The sequence below is a fragment of the Nothoprocta perdicaria genome, unplaced genomic scaffold (genome assembly GCF_003342845.1).
Source record: "Nothoprocta perdicaria isolate Ctin4 unplaced genomic scaffold, notPer1 scaffold_399, whole genome shotgun sequence".
NCBI lineage: Eukaryota > Metazoa > Chordata > Aves > Tinamiformes > Tinamidae > Nothoprocta > Nothoprocta perdicaria.
The window spans coordinates 341,719-361,645 of record NW_020455642.1 but is presented as its reverse complement, the minus strand read 5'-3'; the positions used below and the strand labels follow the sequence as shown (position 1 = coordinate 361,645).

Sequence of the window (19,927 nt, the reverse complement as noted above, 5' to 3'; positions counted from 1 at the left end):
GCGCCTCGCTGGCGGCTCCCGCGGCCGCGCCAGGAACGCTGCAAACACAAGGGCAGTGAGCGAGGGGCCCGCGGCGACAAACCGTGGGGTGCCGGCCTGCCCGCAACCCGCCCCACTGTGTCCCTCCCAAGCCTGGCCATCGGCACACTGGGAGATGAGCTCCTCAGAGAGGAGAGGAACATGTGCCCTGTGAGCAAAGGCTGAGGGAGCTGGGCCTGTTCAGCCTGGAGAAGAGAAGGCTGAGGGGGGACCTGAGCAGTGTCCATAAATACCTCAAGGGAGGCAGTGAGGAGKAGGGCCCGGCCTCTTTTCAGTGGTGGCCAACGACAGGACTAGAGGAGACGGCCACAAACTGAGGCACCAAAAGTTCCACAGGAACTTGAGAAAACACTTTTTGACAGTGAGGGTGACAGAGCCCTGGAACGGGCTGCCCAGAGAGGTTGTGGAGTCTCCTTCTTTGGAGATCTTTAAAACCCGCTTGGACACAGCCTGTGCCACATGCTCTAGGTGACCCTGCGTGAGCAGGGGGGTTGGACTAGATGACCTCTGAGGTCCCTTCCAACGCTAAGCATTCTGTGATTCTGTGATTCTATGAGAGCTCAATCCCAGTTGCTCCAGCTACAGACCAAGCTGGAAGCCCCGGGAGATACGGACTGTGGTGAGAGGTCTCGGCATAACCTCTCGTCACCACGCACCTGTATGACGAGGGCGGCGTGGCGCAAGGCGAGGAACTGGCGCCTGTGGAGCAGGCTGCGGAACCAGCGCTGCAGCAGCGTGATCCTCCGGAGCACCTCCTGGTGAAGCAGGTCCTGCAAGAGCTGCCGCTCCCGCTCCTTCACGAAAACCTGCCCCCAAAAGCAAAACAGATTAGGCGGAAGGCTGGCCTGGATGAGCTCTAGAGCTCCCTTCCAACCTCAACCATTCTGGGAAAGCCAGCAACATTCTTCTCGCACCATGGTGCGAGCCATTTAACGCCTCAGGTTGCTGCATCCTGAAGGCCCAGGGGAAAGTTTAGCAGCCAAATTTAATCAGCAAGTTAACAGAATTTCATCTATAGCCTGGCAACTATGAATTGGGACTGTCAATGTTGAACATCAGTCCATAAATCACTGCAGCCTCTACCTTTGCCTCCTGGGAAGACAAGAGCTGTCGTAACAACAAGCTGAGGAAGCTGATACATCAGTACAGAAGTGGACTATCTTAGACATACACACGAACTGAGGATAGGCATTTACCATTGTTCTTCCAACTTGATAATTGTCCGGATTGAGTTTTATTTTCCAGAAGAAATCCTGGATATTGGGTTTGGATGGGCTGATTCCTTGTGGCAGGAGGACATGGAAATGGTTGACAAAATCCTGCAGGAAAAAGAAAAACAAACCACCATGGCTTGGTTAAGCGGCACTGCAGGGCCAATTTCTTACGTAAATAACTGGGTTGCTCCACCAGTCACGTGAAACAGGCTTTGTCAAGCAAGCAGAAGAAGGGAAGAAGTTTCCTCCATTGGAGCCATTTGAGGTTCGAGGTTGCATGGAAAGCTTATCAAAACAGGGAAACGATCAAACACCTCCCAGCATGGGAGGAAGGAGCCTGCCAAAGCCAGGTAATGCTGAGCAAAAACACTAAAAAAGCCCTCAGATCTGGTCACTACAGAAGGGAGTTACCAGCTTCTCAAAGCACGCCAGGCAAGAGACCGTTTCATCCATTACTGCTGCGATAAGGCAAAGAGCGGAGATCCTCCCAGGTAAAAATGGGATTTCTGCTCTCTGCAAAAAAAAAAAATATTGAGCATCCTTTCCTTCTGACCAGCTGCTGTGCAGGACGTGACATCTGGCCAAAAGCAGCTGCCAGCAGGACAGCAGCGGGGAAGAGCAAATCATGAATGAACTGACATATGCACAGAACCCATTGGAAAACATGGAAGATTAGAATACAAAAAATAGTATTTGTCCCAAAGGAGAAATTTTAGAAGGACCCAACCAACTTCCAGAGAGGTGCAGGCAGCACTGACACAACGGGACAAGCATCATCCCCATGGAAATGAAATAAATGAGGGCCAAAAACATAAGACAAGGTATCGCAGGGGTCAACAGGATGCTTAAGTTGAAGAGACGGGATCTTGTCATCTTCCTCACTCACCTTCAGGAAGATTTTCCCAAATTAGTTTCGTGCAAAAAGAAGGAAGAAAACGTGAAAAAAATATCTACACTTAAATAACGTCATGTTATCTGCACAGGGGCTCCTAGCCCTTGTCCAGGTCTAGAGCAGCGTGATGGAAATTAGGTGTAGCAGCACGGGGCGTAATTGCTCTGTGCCCAGCTGTGGCCATATCTCTTGGACAAGTGATAAATTTATCCCCTTGTCAAAAAAACCGAGATGTGCTTGCAAGCTAACGCTGCTCAGGTGACTGTGACACTGATGATAAAGGTGGCTAAAGACCGAAAACGTTTTATCCAACCTGGAAGGTGTATTTGCAGCTGTATCCCGACTGGCGAATCCGCACGGTCTCCAGCATTCCCGTGTACCGCAGCTGCCTGAGCACCAGGCTGTCGCTGAACCGCAGCGGGAGCTGAGAGGGAGAAAACAGGCCCACCATGAGCCAGTATTTCCTTCTGTTCTGACCACTTGCAAGCGCATGGACAGGGTCGATTAACGCAGCACGTGCAACACATCTGGCGTGAAATCCATACGCCAGGAAGCAACGCAGCTTCCCCAGCACCAGAGCTGAATCCTGGTTTATTTTTGCTGAGCAGTTGTCGGATGGAGAGGACTTTCCAACAAATCCAGCTAGATATAAAACTGCACCCGAGCTGGATATAAAACTGCACAACAAGAGAGTGAGCAAGCAAGTACCTACGAGATCTAAAGCTTCATCTTTATTTTTGAAGTGTCTGGGTAAAATTACAACAGATTTATCCATCAGGAAGTGTCACAACAACTTTCTTTGTAAACTATGGGTCCCTAGGCCCCGAGACAGCTCCATGCTTAGAAGTCTTATTATTGGATGACTAAGTATCACTGAGTCAGAATAAAGAGGTTTATTCTGAAAGAACCTGCTTTTGCAGGCAGAAAAGAAACATTCTACCTAAATTAAGGCATTTTAGGGCTTGGCAACGAAAAAAATAGATTCACTGCCTTGTCTATTAAAGTGCTTTCATATGCTTATTTCTATGACTACAGGAAAAGCCAATGTACTTTATCAAGAACAATTCTGGTACCAAGAACAATGACATGGTACATGCTCGAACAAGCACCATTTAAATCCAATTCAGGGCTGCAGCCTTTCCTTTCTTCCTAATGTGGTGTAAAAATGTACATATTTACAAGACCCTTCCAAGATTTCCTGCAGCTTTCAAGCAGGACATAGGAAAGGCAAGAGCAGCTCCAATGGGTCACTTGGTTATTTTCTCACTGATCCTGGGGCTGTGCTGCAGAAGGAGCTTTCCAAAACCCCCAAAACTTCACTAGCCTGTGCTAAGAGAGCTCAAGATCTGTGCGTTGGGTAAAATTGCAGGATATACAGACTCGAGCTTCTGAAGCGACAGCGGTGGAGCTGGCTAGACCCCGCTGCTGGATGCAGCAAGGTTTCCATTTCTAAACCCTCAGCACCATTTCAGAGTGGGCATTTACCTTCTCGGCATTGGAGCGGATGCACTTGACAAAGTACGGCTCTGCCTGGCCAAGGGTCTCCATCAGCTTGTTGAGCGACGCCTGCAAGAGAGAGCGCATCTTAAACGGGGAAACGAGACAAGAGCACGGAGGAGCAGGAGAATCCAGGCACCGTTTGCAGAAACGAATGGAAGAAATGATGAACAGAGAGGCAGATGGGAACCTGCTCCCCAAAATGAGTGTTTCAGACATTGCACAACTCAGCTGTTATTGCTTTGCCCCTCACAAAATAGCTAAATGTGACTTGGCTTGGCTAAGGCTCCTGCCAAAATGAAGCTCGTAGCAGTATGTCATGCATCTTAACTGAACGCTGAGATAGACCCCAGGCTCCAAACTCTTCTCACCATCCACTGGAGCCAAAAGTCATTTCCCGTTTCACACCAATGATCCATTTACAGACTTGAGTGGGAGCTCCAAGATAGTCATCTACCTAACGCCTGTGCAATATACTATGGTCATTGATGTTCTTTAAATACAAAGAATTTTCCTGTTTCAAAATGATCCCATGCATTTAGCAGCAGCCATATTTCCCCTAATTTCTGCATAATTATTAAAACGTAGGGTATAGAGGCATTGGTGTCATCTCTGTTTAGAGCAGCTCCAGGAGGATGCCGTCCCAAGGGCTGCCTCCAGCCCACACACCTCCCACACGGCAAAGCATAAGCATAATAAGAAAAAGCAACCCTCCATCCTAAATCCTGCATGCAGAAGGCCTTTGATTTGTCTTCTGATCACTTTGAAGACAACTTTGTGGGAATCCTTTCATGTTTCTGGACACCAGGGGTTAAACCTCGCGGTGCACAGCTGGGGACAAGGGGGGAACCACATGGTCCTTTCGCCAACCTGCAGCCAGTGGGATGCTCGAGGCTCCCGAATGGCTCCAGGTATGGGGGGGATTCGGGATTTTGGGAGCCTCCCACAAAGCGAGGCTACGGAAGAGAGGATGCGGGTGCAAGGCTTGCCCTTACCAACAACTATCAATATTCTGTGCCAGGCAGATGGTTCCTACACACACACACACCATCTGCTAGGGCCTTATCACCAGGAACCCGTAAAGCACATGTGAAGCCACTGGATTAACTCTTCTTCGCCCTCTGCCTGGACAGCTTCACAGCGACAGGCTCTTCCACCGCTTGTACTCATCCTTGCAGCAGGAGATTCAGCACGTCCACATTATCCCAGGTTCCTTCCCGTCCGAACGTCACCTGCAGGACACCAATCTCCGTGCTTCGGTTTGGCCCCCGGCAGGGTAATTTGCAGCCGAGGAAACCGTCATGGCTCTAAAAACATCCCCTAATAAAGGTGGCCACGACTCTAAGCACTAATGCCTGCAGCATTCTCACTTTTAGTCTTGCCTCCACCAGCCAACTGCCTGCACACATCCTGCTTTCGGAGATATTTCACCCATAGGCTGCAATAATCTTGGGAATATTAAAAATCGACGCGAGGCAGAACAGCTGGAGGCTCCTGGCTCAGGCACGAGCAAAATGCATGATATTTATCAGCAAAAAAAAAAATGCCCAAGAGGCAATGGCCGCGTTTCCTGCCTGCGACCCAATTCCACGTGCCGCGATTTTAGGAGCGTGCTCTCAATACAAAGCTCGCACCCGGCTGCTCTCCCGAGGAAACGCCTCTCCCATGTGAGCGTTAAATGAAACGAGGGCAGTCCGGCAGCACAGGGAGCCGGCACGCGGCCGCCCCGACTCCGGCGCTGCTGATCCAGCCGAGGACGTGGCGCGGATGCCACCAGGCACCGCTCCCGGGGGCCCAGCCGTTGCTTGGGAAGCCACAAGGCACCAACTTGGCCTCCGAACGAGCCGCTTTGCTGCAAGGGGGTAGGCAAGGAAATCCTTAAAATGCCCAGAGATTTATTTTGCTGCTTATTTTTGTAGCCTGTGAGATATATAGGAATGTGGACCATGCGCAGGGACGCTTTTTAGACTCTCACTTGCAGGATGAGCAGGTTTCAGGAATGCATTTCACTCCGAGACTTTTTACATTTCAAGCACTCCACTGGATTAATTGACACTCTGCTGAGGTTATATTTTAACCAGCATACCATCCAGACTAGACTGAGCTCAATATATACACAGATGCACATGCTGCAAATTATATATACACATACACACACGTGTGCATGTGTATACATTTAATTACTTACTCTTACCCAGATATATGCATGAAGACTTCCTAAAAATGAATCATTTCTCCCCAAAAACAAAGCAAGGAATACAACAGACTTGCTCTGAAACTCGCTTTAGCTCGTATGCAGCTTTCCTATGTCACCACCTGCTCATGCATGCCAGGCACTGCAAGCCTTGTGGCAATTTCCAAGCCCTGATGCACATTTTGGAGAATTATTAGAGCTGCAGCTCCTTGCAGGGACGGGTAGCAGCGCAGAGGTGTGACAAGGGAGCGGACACCAGTATCGAGCCCTTTGCGGGATCCCTGTGTGTGCCTTGAGAGGATGCAGCAAGACTGTGACCTTCCAGCACCGTTTAAAATGCAGAGACTAACCGAGAACAAAACCGGTCTGAATTTCTGACACGGAATGCAGCTAAGCACACTTCAAAATGCCAGCATTTCCAGATTTGACTCTTTATGGACCCTGCAGAGAAAATGCCTCGATATGGTTGCTCTGAGGTACCGAAGCACAGGGCATACATGCACATGCAGAGAGGTATTTGCTGTATAAATAACTATGCCTGATTAGATATGTCACATGTCGAAGGCATTTAAAAGAAAAAGTCACACACAGGGCAGAGAACAGAATCAATCTCTCCCTCTGCCAAGTCCCACCCAGTATTTTGCCTGCTGCTTGACCCACCCTGACTGATAACTGAGTTAATTGCTTTTTTCCCCACCACTGTGGTTACAAGACCATCTCCAGTTGGAAATGTTAGCATTCTTCAGCTCCTCCCATCCCCTGTTTTGGGACATCTTGTCCCTACTCATGACATCCACTAAGGGTTGTTCCTCTGTTTTACATCCCTCGGATAGCTGGAGGTTTCTGCATTATCATAGATCTGCGTAGCTGGTCCAGGCTGCATCCTCAGCCAGATGCAGCTCTTACATGGTGCTGAAGACAGCAGAGCACAGCGCCTGCAGGCGCTCTTCTCCACGCCCTCGTGTCACAGCAAGGAACAGCAAATGTGCTTTTAAACTGCTAAATTCTCTTGGTTCTAACAGCCGAGAACGACCCTGACACGCGGTTACCTGGAACTGGGCGCTGATGCTGGGCGGCTTCTTCTTCTTGTGGAGGTGCAGCAGAGATTTCGTAATGCGGTCGTGCAGCGTCAGGTTCGTCAGGTGCTTGAGGGACTTCACGTCCAGCATGTGCTGCGGAACAGAACAGCTTGTTTTGGTCTTTGCAAACATAACAACAAGGCCTTCTTGCCATGCTGCCCTTCCTCTTTAAATCCTGCCTCTTCTGCAGGGCTTCCTTAGGGTCACCACTATTTCAATGGCAAGCGTTAAGGAACAATGAGTTAACTGTAATCTATTTTGGTCAGAGCAAATCCACTGGATCACATTTCCCTCCAGCTTCCCATGGCTTCGCAGCACTTGGAGCCCACAAATGGGCAGCTCGTGCCAACACGAGCACCACGGAGGAGATGCCCTGTTCTCAATTATGTTGATGAAATGGTACCAACCACCTCCGACTTCAACCACAGCAAATAAATCATGACACACATGAAAAAAATGAGCTATCAGACACAAGCAGCGGGCCCCGGGGCTGCGCTCACGCGGATAGGAAGTGGTAGATGGAAAACACGTGCTCGCCAGCAGAACCCAAGGATCTCGGCTTTGATTTGGGAAGAGTGAGCATCTGTTTGATGAGATGCTTCAAGGGAGCATTTGGTTCACTTGGAAAACACATGTACAGAAGCTAGAAAGCCTGCCTGAGCTGCCTGTCTGACCTGCAGCTCACCCCGCCGCTGTCTTTTTTTAAAGATCATTTCATTTTGGGCAAGAAATGGGGTTTTGGTGCATACATCTTCCTAGTGAAGATCAGGGAAAGGGCCAGAGCACAGAGCAGCTCTTCCCAGCAGGAAGGAACAGATCTACACAGCAAGAAAGCATCATTTCTTTCACACATTTATAGTATATTGGTCAGTTTTAAGCAAGTAAAGTTATCGCCAGCTGCCAAAGCAGTATCAACACTGGCCGCAGGAAACATCATCCTTCCCATTATGCACAGATCTCTCTGCATCTTGTGTCTTGGAGAATAATAAACGTGGCCAAGATGGAAGGGTATTCCAAAGTTTCCAGGTAAACACCCTGAAAATCACTGTCCATCTGTCAAATACCAGTCATTTCACATAACCTGCTCACTTATTTCAGCTTGGAGACTTAATTGGCAAAGTTCAACAGAGAGAGGAGGATGCAAGTGCTCATGCTGCCTTTTCCCAGGGCAAATCACTGCTACCACACTTTGCAATCCTTTGTTTTTTGCAAAAGAAAGAGCCCCAAATGGAGCTAATTTGCCAGAGGTCTTGCACTAGAAACAAGCAATTTTCCTTCCAGGCACATCAGCATTTCAATGTTGTACCTACGGATTTAACCCAGTAGCAGAAGAGGTTAAAATGCTGCTTTTCTCTCACCTTTGGGAGATTTGGTTTGGCTTTGAAGTTCTTATTGCGCCTGGAGAGATAAGAAACAGCCTGTTATAATCCAAGCACACGATCGCACACGGGAATTCATGTTTGCGGACAACTGCATGATAGGACAGCTCAACTTAGGCCATTAAGAAATCAGTCTCTTTTGCGTTAGCCCCAGAAATACCCAAGTCAAAGGACAAGGTCCAGAAAAATGGACTCAACAGGAATTCATGAAACAACCCCTTCAAAAATCACCATAGGCAGCTGCTTAACATGGTCTATAGACTACGCTCTGTTCTGCAGCAATTCCCACTGCCTTCTGCAAAGCAGAGCTGCATTTGAGCTGCACGTGTTTAAAAGGAAGGTATCCCATTAAAACGGGTGGTTACACCGGCAGGGATGGGGTAAGTGTGGAAGCAACTCTGCCCTGTTCTCGAGCGGCACGCGTTAACTGGGAGCGCTCCGGCAAGGCTTCCCGCAGCTTTGGAGGGGGCTGCAGCATGACTCACTGAGGTCACTTCCACATTCATTTTGCAATGGAAACTTCAATGTCACGTTAAAAAAATGTTACTGCGAAACATCACTGTCATATCTGGAGACTGGTTGGACCAGCAGATTCCTTCCCTTCCTCCCTCCCCTGGACCTGTCACTGCAAGTGAATGATAAGAGATGGAATAAATCAGACACTCAGGACCTACCAAGGTTGCTTTGACCCAACCTTGCAATATCCCTGTCCACCTGGAGCTCTGATTTTTCTTTTTTAGCTAGAAACATATTCATTTATTCCAGCTATTTGTACCCCTATTAATACCCATGCCGTTTATTGTACTCTAACGTAGAATAAAGCCCGAGTCGAGCCCTTCCACACTCACATGAGGATGCCGTGGGCCCGCTCCAGCAGCTTGCTGCTGGTGGAATTAACGAATATCCCGTCTTTGTCGAGGAAGGAGCTCGGGCTGGAGAGCCTGCTGTGCCGAATGCCCATCCTGCCGTTCCAGCCCACGCCATAGACATCGCTGAAACGCAAAGCAGGGCAGTCACAACACGCTCTTCCAGGAGGAAGTGCAAAAAATATCATTTCTTTGCCAAAATAAAGCGCAGAGAGCATTTAAGAATCACCCAAAGCTTCGAAACTGGCAGATTAGAAAATAATTCAATGGCAAATGATGATCATGGGTTTATTCTCTTCACTAGTCATTCACTCCCACATGACAAGTTCACTATGTCAGACACAACACGGAAAGCAATCAGCTCGTTAATCATGTTTTCAAAATCAGATATGCACAAAAACATCTACCTATCAGCAGCAGAATAAAAACATCCCGTTCTCTCTGACAGATAATTTGGGTCTGTGGATACTTGTGGAGCAGCCCTCCAAGCTGGGGGTTTAGGCAAAGCCTCTGCCCTGGCTGCAACATCTTGGGGGCTTTTCCAGAAAGAGCAGATCCAAGCGGGACATGGGGTCTGCCAAGCGACCAGAAGAATTTCAGGCAAAAGCAAAAGGCAAAGCAAGAGGTCGGCACATGGAGGAGAGCAGCATCGTAGCCTCCTGGGTGGGTTCTGAAGGACATGGTCATTTAAATGGGTCTCAGGCAAGCATCGCTGTCTTCTGAGGCCCCCCCAATAAAGCAGACCTTAAAGTCCTTATCTAGAGAAAGAGGAAATAGCACCAAGCCCGAACTGAAAGAAAAAATTAAGACTGAAAATCTAGTTTAATATCTAATTCAGTTCAGCACCTATCTTTAAATATCCAGTTTCATAACTCACCATTTCACCTTCTTTGCCCTTACAATAAAAGTCCCAGCTGTCAAAAGCTTCCTACTTGCTGGGAGGAAAAAAAATAATCCCAGGTTGGCCAGGACCACTAAACCTCAGGAGCCACTTTCAGAAAGCGCAAGCCCATAACTAACCCCAGGTGATGGTAGCTGCCTCAGGACCCTGGAAAGTCCATGAGAACGGAGTCCAGGAGAGAGAATGGGACCTCTATCCATTCCTAATGGACACATTAAGGTGAAGATGGACTCACAGGGCCCGTTTGGTCACTTGGAGGTCCACTGCACCACCAAGCAGCACACCTCTGAACAGAGGGATACCTGAACAGCACTAGCTTTCAAGCAATCCCTCTTCTTACACATCCCACCTTTCTCTCCATCACTGTCCCTTCCTAATCTGTAACTGCATCTTAGACCTACTTCTCCTGAAGCCACACACCTTCAGACCAAGGTCATCTGCAGGGAGCAATGCTAAATTGCAGGTCCGTTCCCAAAGTGCTTTCTGCATGAGAAAGATCTTGATGAGAGATCCCACTCTGGATTGCACCCCTGGGGCTCAGAGAGAGATCTGGGGACCAGCCACTCACTGCATATATGGGAAACATATATACATTATGAAGCGTTCTGCTGAGGAGCACGCCAGCAGAAACCCTGTCGTGGCCTCCATAAATATGTTCCCCGTCAATCACTGCCAACGTGTCAGCCCTGTCTGAGGAATAACTGTCCTGACTCTGAGAAGAAAGAGTTGTTAGGATGCAGCTGCTGAGGACGAAGGAAGGAAACAACAATAGCTGCTACCCTTGATCTCCTGCACATTTAAGGGAATTTGTTTGCCAAAACAAATGTCAAAAAAAAAAAAAAAAAAAAAAAGGAATTTCAATGATTGAAGGATTAGAGCCCAGGTTTTCCCTTTGGGATGGAGAAGCTCCGTCAGAAAAAGTCTAATTCTGAATTGAATTTGGGGAATATTTTGCAGAAGGGACATGGATCTGCAGGGGCCTCTTGGAGCACGGAGCTGACTTGCAAGCAAAAGACTTCATTCAGTCACTGCATGAATGGCCAAGGATTTCCAAGGAAGGATTAAAACAATAATCTTATAAGCTGTGAAAACAACCAAATTCAAATGCTGTAATACGACAGGGAGGTAGAAGAGCTTCTGCACATTAAGGAACTTGCCAATCATCAGAATTACCTTCATGCTGGTCACCAGGTTCCCCTTGATTTTGCCTTAACACATCAGCACAACAAGCAAACATTCCAAAATTCACCCTTTCGAGCCTCACAACTTTCTGAGTCCTCCACGCAAAGCGGAGCCCAGAGGCATCAGTTCGCTTGCAGGCACCCAAACACATCAGCTTTATCTTTGGTCTTGAAAAAAAGCCACTACAAATTCTTATTTCCTAGATATTGGCACATTCATTATTATTTCTTTTTTTTTTCGCATGCTTCTTACCACCTTGGCCATGACCACCACTTACAATCACTGCCTTGTGACAGAGGAAAGTTGGGTTCCATGTCTGCTGGTAAGTCAGGTAGAGAGACATTTAGATATGACCACGTGAGAGGGACAGAATGAGAAGATGACAAAATTTAGAAGGAAAAAAAAAATAAATAAAACCAAAACAAGCTGGAGGAAACATTGCTATGGTGACTCGTAATGACACAGGGGGGTTCTCCCATCTGAGACCTCCTTGCCAGGGTAGAAGAGGCAGACTTACCGCTGGCTCTTCTCATTGATGGTGTTAACTCCTTGAAGGTCTGAGAGAGGGGTCCGGGGGCTCTTCCGAGCGATACCTAAAGCAGCACATCAGAAAAACAAAACAAGTTCCACCTGGCTCGTTTCCTCGAGGGATACTCAAGGCACCTGGGGCTCGGAGTTGGCTTAGGGCGAGGAGGAGGAGCAGGCACTCGCCGTGCACGTGCTGCCCACAGAGACACGGGCGCTGCGGTTGCTGCCGGCTCCGTCACCAGCCCTTTTGCTAGCGACAGGCAGAGCCGACGAGCCAAAACCCAAGGGGGGCAGTCAACGGGGGGCACCGACATAGCAGCTCGCCCACCTCCCCACAGCCCAAGCACCTCCCGCGCGAGGAACGGCCAAGGAAGCCAAGATGCAAGAGTTCTGGAGGCCACGCACACGCAGATACTTCCCCTGTCACCTTCTCCAGAGGTGGAAATGTTTTGTAACCAAGTGCTTAAGAAGAAGACAGAAGGCAATTTTTTGCTGGAAAAACAAAATGCTTTTCAAGTCACAGAGACGTGCGTGTTTAAAGACCTGCTAAGCTCGAGGGTGACAAGAAAACAGCCAGCAATTTTAAACCTGCCTTGAAATCTCTGCTGTGAGAGAGGAAACATTGCGGAGTTCACTAGACACTGCAGAACCTTCTCCTGGTATTTCTGCGGTGGAGTAAAATTCCAGGGGGGGAAAATGAACCCTACAAAATGAAGGCAGTCTAGACCATAGTGTGTAACAGGATAAGAAGAAACAAAAATATTCCCTTCTCGCATTTCTTGCTTTCATAGTTCTTATAGCCCTGTTGCTGGGGCAAGAACTGGAATAAAGCTCTCCCCTAAAGACAAATGCAGAAGAATATGGGCAGAGATTTGAGCCGGTTGTGCTAGTCCCATATCACCAAGCAGGGTGGCTTTTCCTTCAGCCCTTTGCAAAAGAAAAGGGCGTTGAATTTGGAGAGGAGACCCAAAAGCATGTTAACAGAGAGAAGATCTGCAAAATGCCCACGTGCCAGCGGACAGAAGATCCGCAATGAAACGCCAAGGAAGTTGGGGAGGTCACCCAGCGCTTTCCTTTGCTGCAGGGCAGCATCAAAGCCACTGAACCACTGCTGCTCCGGAGGTTTGGTAATCCCTATCCCCGTGGATTCGGGAAAAGCAAGCCCGGCAATTTATTCAAGGACTTAACTATTCCTAGAGCTCAAAACTTCCTTTTAAATCCAAGTGTTAATGTAGGTTAAGCCTCTGGAATGTTCCCCTCTTTGGAGGGACCTTACTCAAGGCTTGCTTTCCCCCTCAAAAAGTCCTTCTTTGGAGTACAGGAATCCTTGATGTAAAGCAAAGAGATCTGTTCTCAGGCTTGCTTGAGAAGAAAGGAGAAATGAGAGTAATTAAGAATTCACAACAATAAACCTCTTGAACGGAGCTCAGCACAAGACTGAAATCGGCAAGGCTAATGAAAGGCAGAGGGATTTTAGTCACTGTTTTAGTTATCTGTCTTCCTCCTCTTTTTTTTTTTCTTTTTTCTTATTGAATTTGTATATATAAATATATATATAAATATATGTTTGCTTTTCCACAGAAAGACTGGAAGAGAGAAAGAGGGCAAACGCAAAGAGCTGCCCCGATGTACAGACTTTTCCGCTCTGGTATCTTCACTTCATCTGGCCACTGATTCGAAACACATTCAAGGAGCAGAAGATATACACAGCTATCATATGGATTCTGTACAGGAAAGCGAAATTCTGCTCAAAATATGGCCACTTGCAGTATTTTGCAAATAGATTTGCACAGTAGCACAGATCACTGTTTATAGCTCTGGCTAAAAATTATTTACTACAGTGAGCAAGTGTGTAATGTCTAGCTGTATATATATACTTTTATATAATATATATATGCCTGGATATTTTCCCACTAACATGCAGAAGGCTCCTTTAAAATAAGCATTACATTTTCTCGAGAACGTTTTTGACCATAATACTCATGAAAAAAAGGCTTTCGCTGCTATTTCAAAGATTCTTTTTGCCCCAGGTCCTCTTTTCTGGAACAAACTCTGTCCTCCTTCGCTCACCTTCACCCCTGCCCTTCCCATCAAAGAAATCCCCCAAAGGAAAAGCCAAAACCATCGTCTAGCCAGACGAGCCAGACTGAATCTCGGAAGACAAGGCTGTAGCAAAAACAGGATTTTGCACTGCTTGGGAAAAGATTTCAGATATATGGATGTATTCTGTATGCACGGATGTAATCTGATGTATTTATTCTTTGGGAAAAGACTTTTATTTTTTCCCTGGAATTGAAAGGCAAGAACGCTTTAGATTTAATTGGATGACTTGCACGTGGCTTTAAGGATCCTGAATACAGAATATAGATTAGTAGGTTGCATGAATTGACACTCTGGAAGCGAAGAAAACAGTGGCATGAGTAGGAACCACTGGCTGCTCAGGCTGAGAGGCTGTTCTGGTCTGCGCTGTGGAAATGAAACTGTTGTGATCTCCAAAATACATCCCCCTTTCCGCAGCCAGAGCAGCTTCAGCAAGCCAGAACCACCCTGCAGAGCCAGGATCCAAAAACACATAAGCAGCAATACGTTCACGTACGACTTCCCTGCCTTATGTTAAACTAAAACTTCAAACGGAAAAGCCTCAAATCTCTCCTACTGCAGCAAGTCCACAGCTGCAACTGAAATCACTGTATTGATAATCATCAACTTTTTAGCAGAGGAAACGAAAATGGAGAGCTAAAATAGGAATCTGGCAACATGCCCTCCTCCCGCAGTGTTTGGGTCAGAAAAGGCACATTTGCGCTGCGTTCCCGTGCAAGGGCCGCACTTACCGGGCTCGTCCCTGGAGCAGCCAACGTGGGCATTTGCATTCGGGCACGAACTGCAGGGCTTGGAGGCTGCAAGGCTGCCCTAAGGGAGCAGCAGCGCTGCATTTGGGCAGCAGCTAAACAGCAGACCCAGGCTCACGGGGCGAAGAAATGCAAGTCCCGTGTGCTTTTATAAACATTACACACGCACGTATATATGATATCCACAAATATGCACGTACTCCCTTTTCCAAGCTGGCCTTGGTGTTGTGCCGGCGCTGCCTGCTAGCCGGGCGGGCCGGCGGCGGGCAGCGGCTCGGCGGGCCGGGCACCGCGCGGCCGGACACCCGCCTCGTCCCGCGAGAGCCCGCGCGGAGCAGTTAGCAGCGCAGGCAGGAGCGGCCGTGGCCTCATGCAGAACCAGTCCGTTACGTAGGAGGGGAAGGAGGGGGAGAAACGGAGACCAAGTGCATCTGTGCCCGGGCACTGCGTAAAAAGGAAGTTGCCAAAGGCTTTTGGTTAGGTAAAAGCCCCTGGGAACCAAGTCGGTGTATTCTCAAGCTGCTGCTTTTTGCAAAGTCTCTTGAAATTAATGACGGGGTAATTAAAAATAGAAAGGCTGAGAGCTGGCTGCAAGCTGGAGGTCAAGCTCAGCTCTACCAGCCTCGTACCTGCAGCCCGGGATATGCCCCATGGCTCTGCATCGCTTTGTGTGTGACAAATGAAACAAGAGCCCTTGCCACAATATCCTGGCGATCTTCTGATTTCCTCTGGCAAGTCAGCAAGGAAAGGACTAGCCAAGCGAGCTGGCGCCAGAGCTGCCATGGGTTTGGGCTTGATTTTGCTCCTAAAGCTCGGCCCCATTTCCAACGGGCAAGGGGCTCGAGCCCTCGCAGTGGACAGCCTGCTTTGCAGGGCAGCAGGCTGTCCCGGGAAGGGTTTTCTTGGGCATTTTCACCCTCATTAGCCAGAATGCACCTGGTTTCCATTTCCTGATGTGAGCGTGGGATCGGAGAGGACGGCGGGATATGGAGCCTTACTGTACTTCTCCTCCTTGCATCTCTGCAGGATCTCTAAGCTCCTCTGATGCACTGGGTGATGGAGAAAGCTAAAACTATCCACACTTTTCAAAACCGCACACGGCACTGCATCATCATGCCCTTGGGAAGCAAAATAAGAGAAAATAAGAGAAAGATTACGTGAGCAGACATGGGGAGAGAGGCAGGAGCGACGGTGCGAGGAGGCCGCCACGTGGGGCCTCGACCTGCGCTCGCGTCAGTCACCTCATGACAAGGCACCAGGGCACGGGAATTGCTGAGGGTGTCTTGGTGCTCGGCCCCAGGGGAGCCCATCTGCTTTGTGCCAGGGTGGACATGTCCCAGGAGCAGCAGGAGCCACCAGCTCTGCTAATCCTTAGGGTACTTCCCAGCCAGAGCACAACAACTCTATAATTGCTCCAAGATTGTTTGAACAAAACCCAATGAGGACACATTGAAATTGCACCAATTTGGGCTTTTGTTAACTCTTTTCCTTGCTCCTGCCAGTCGTTAGCCACGGGGTCCTGCGTGGATGCTCACCCAGCATGGCCACCTCCAAACCCAGTACTACATCTGGTAGAGGTCTGACCATTAAAATCAGAAATATTAGCAAAGGGCCAGCATTCCTTGAGACAACAAGGAGAGCAGATCGGGGCAGGATTGTGCTGGGGTGGGAGAGGGCACAGCTGGAAGGAGCAGGCGGAGAAGTCACCTTGCCAAGGTGGGACATGGCCCAGGGGCCACATCTCCGTCATCACCAAAATGCTCGAGGAAAACCAAAAAAAAGCCGATTTTGATCGTGCTCCGGCCAAGGCATGATGAGGTCACTGAGGCGCTACCTTAAGTCAGCCTAAATCAAAGCATTTCACCCCACCGCCTTCAACAGCAGCAAGGACCCAGGTGAACTTCACAGAGGAACACTGTCAAGCAGCAGCTTCTTGCCACCAGTATCACCTTGCATTGCTCAATGCAGGGTCGGTTTCTGTCACCACTTTTATTTGACAAACACTGTGGCTCTTTTTATATCTCTCTATATGTAATTCCTTAGGGTTTTTTTTATATATATATATATATATATATATATATATATATATATATATATTCCTTAATAGCCCCAAGGTAATGGGTGTATTTGAACGCAACCCCTTCAGCAGCGTTAGGGTCTTTGCAAAATGACCCCAAAATTATTTGGGAGAATTGTTAGAACTGCAGCCTGACAACACAGCAGGGATGCCCGCGGGGCAAATCTGTGTCCCAAAAGCCTTGAGAATGTTCCTTTGGTTCTCCGTCCCCCTGGCACGGCAGGGGGACAAGCCAGCGCCACAAGCAGGGAGAAGCCCCGGAGAGCACGGAGCAGCTCGTAGCACTGGTGGGCACTGCTGGCGTAGCCAAGGAGGCTGCTCAAAGTGGCACGGGGAGGGGGCAAAAGGGAAAAACATAATTTTTTGCAGCGCTTGATAGACCCAGGCTAGAGATTTCGCAGGAAAGGCTCAGCTTGGCAAGGCAAGCGGGACCCCAATGGCCCGCAGACAGCTACAAGCAGTGTGTATAACCTGGGTCTAATGCAAAAGAATGCAAACAGATACTATTTTTTATTGTATATATGCATATTTTAGAGCACATTTTGGACATTTTTTCCCTTTTTTACTTACACCTGTCTGTTGGCAGACAGGAATGAGGAAAGCATGCCTTTTTGGAAGATATGAAATGCACACAGGCACGCTTGCAAGGAAGGATGCAGGGCGTAAATGCATGTGCAGGAGGCTGCTCCTAGATCATCGCTGGTGATTTGGTCACTGGTTACAGGTCCATGGGCGTTGAGGCTTTCAAATCAGGCTGGTTAGAGCCAGCAAGGTTTGATTATAGAATAGAATAGAATAGAATAAAATAAAATAAAATAAAATAAAATAAAATAAAATAAAATAAAATAAAATAAAATAAAATAAAATAAAATAAAATAAAATAAAATAAAATGCATATGCTGCCTTCTGTTGTCTGCTTTTTTTCCAGAACCAATGCCAAAACGGGTTAATTCTATGTCCAAGGGATTGCTTCCTAATGCCCAAATACCTTCTGCCATGGATGCAACTGTCCAAATGAGCAATTTTGTGGTTTTTATGACCTGTTTTAGAGACCAGGTGCACAACTGTCTTGATTTACACAAGGCTGCAGTGGCCAAATGAACCTATTTGCTGCTTAGGGCTCGTCTCCTGTTTTATAGGCAGAGCCAGTGCAAAAAAAAGAAAAGAAAGGAAGGAAAGGAAGGAGAATAAAATAAAATAAAATAAAATAAAATAAAATAAAATAAAATAAAATAAAATAAAATAAAATAAAATAAAATAAAATAAAATAAAATAACCACCAAACAGGGGAATTTTGTCACTCACAAAGATGCAGGAAACTTCCTATAGGTGCCAAAGCACAGCTGCTCCTGCTCAGCTATAGCTTGTAGGGAAAACAAGGGATGTTTGCCCTATAGAGATGCTTCACGTCAATATAGGAGCTACAGGAAGCCGGGAAATGTTCAAAAAAAGCCATTTCTGTGTAATTTGTTCTGGCGTGGGAAGAGAAGCAAGCAAAACCTCCCGGGTTCCCTTTCTGATCTATACATGGGTCTATAGGCGAGCGGGCGAGAGCAGCTCGAGGCGGAGGAAGCGGCCACCGAGGCAAAGCAGGGCTTGAAACCAGCAGGGCAGGAGGCTCTTGCAGAGACCCCAGGGGCTCTCAGGTCCCCAGGTCTCAGGTTCTGCTCTCGACATTTCCAATTATAAAGGGATTTATAAACTTTCTAACATCGCCAACTGCTCTCATTTCAGTGGGAATTTCAGGCCCTCTTGTGCCTGGGAATTGCTAGCAAGAGCTTGTACCTGTCTGCCCCCAAACTGCTTGATGCAGAGAAATGGTCTAAGAGCGCAGCCAGCATTGCCTGCCACAGCATGATGATGCACCGCTCCTTTCCTTGGATTTAAGGCCCCCGCGCTCGGCGTGGGGAGGGAGAGCTGGTTCTAGATGACTGCGTGGCAATAAATTACACAAACGGTTTCAGCTAAGAGGCTCAACAGCTTGGGAGCTTATAGAGAAGAATGATTCTGTGCTTTTTCCAGATGCTACACTAGCCGAGCAGGAATTCTTAGTTAAAAATAATTCACCTTTTTTTTTTTTGCTGGGAGCTTTTTATGCTTCTATTTACGTCGCACAAGAATTTTTCAATACGACAAAAATGTTAAAGCAGCAGAAAAGTGAAAATCATTTGGTCCAGCACATTGAAATCTACTGTGTAGCTGGAAACGTAACTGCATCACACTGTGCTTTGGGGTATCGGAAATCTATAAATGCTTTAATTGATTTTTCTCCTTTTTAATAGATGCTTAGGAACAGGGGCACATCAATAAGTCCAACCAGCTATTTTGAAATACCTCAGTGATACGTTAGATCGACACGCGCTAGTGGAAAAACCTGCATCAAGATTAGGAGACGGGCACAACTTACCAGTTTTCTTCTCGACGTGGCGTTTTCCAGCCTCCCTGAACGCCACCATCGCCCTGAAAAACGCCCTGAGGACTGCCCAGCGGAAAACGGCCACCGGGTCGATGCCTATCATGCCGCAGATGAAGGCGTTCTTGCTGCTCCTCAGCAGAGCGACGATGTCTGGCCGCATGTGATCCGTGTTTTTCTCACGGAAATCCTAGCAGGGGAACAAAGAGGAGCCCGTAAGCAGAAGGGCGAGACAGCCTGAGTGGATCTGGACATGCACGGGTGCATCCTCAGCCTCAAAGCCTCCTGTGAGCAGCGCAAGCAGCAGGTACATATACGAGGTCTGCTTTAAAATACCTTTAAAGCTTTAAAATGGGATTTTGCAAAATTTCTACACTGATGAGCTGCTTAAGGAGCCCCCTGCTTAGGTAACTAGGATATCTCGGTACTGAAAAAGGCAATGATGGACCAGTGAAGACCATGAGCTTCTCCTACATGATCCAGAGTCCAGAAACACTCGGCCACTTCAGGTTAACTGCAAGCACGCAATACCAAATTGCCACATGGAAGCTCAGCATCAGCCAACCTTAATTTTAATTCCTTTGATCTGTCCCAATATAGCAGAGTACAAGGTCTGTAACTGGGAAGAGAACGTTAAGATATAGCACTGCCTGGGAGAAGGAGAGACGAGGAGGAGGAGAAAAAGAGAGGGAGGAGGAGGAGGAGAAAGGCAGGGAAGAGAGGGAGGAGGAGGAGGAGAAGAAAGAGAGGGAGGAGGAGGAGGAGGAGAAGAAAGAGAGGGAGGAGGAGGAGGAGAAAGAGAGGGAGGAGGAGGAGG

At 47.9% G+C, this 19,927-nt stretch overlaps 1 protein-coding gene across 1 annotated transcript in view; it reads right to left on the bottom strand.

The window, feature by feature from the left end:
* MYO9A (myosin IXA) overlaps positions 1-19,927 on the bottom strand; it is a 120,075-nt gene that overhangs the window by 24,421 nt on the left and 75,727 nt on the right. Inside the window, exons 13-23 of the mRNA XM_026045105.1 lie at positions 19,105-19,300; positions 15,619-15,738; positions 11,761-11,836; positions 9,143-9,286; positions 8,274-8,313; positions 6,886-7,008; positions 3,631-3,711; positions 2,459-2,569; positions 1,236-1,358; positions 696-845; positions 10-38 (exon numbers count right to left, since the gene is read on the bottom strand). Of these exons, the coding sequence (XP_025900890.1) occupies positions 10-38; positions 696-845; positions 1,236-1,358; positions 2,459-2,569; positions 3,631-3,711; positions 6,886-7,008; positions 8,274-8,313; positions 9,143-9,286; positions 11,761-11,836; positions 15,619-15,738; positions 19,105-19,300 (1,193 nt within the window). The remainder of the gene's footprint in view (positions 1-9; positions 39-695; positions 846-1,235; positions 1,359-2,458; positions 2,570-3,630; positions 3,712-6,885; positions 7,009-8,273; positions 8,314-9,142; positions 9,287-11,760; positions 11,837-15,618; positions 15,739-19,104; positions 19,301-19,927) is intronic.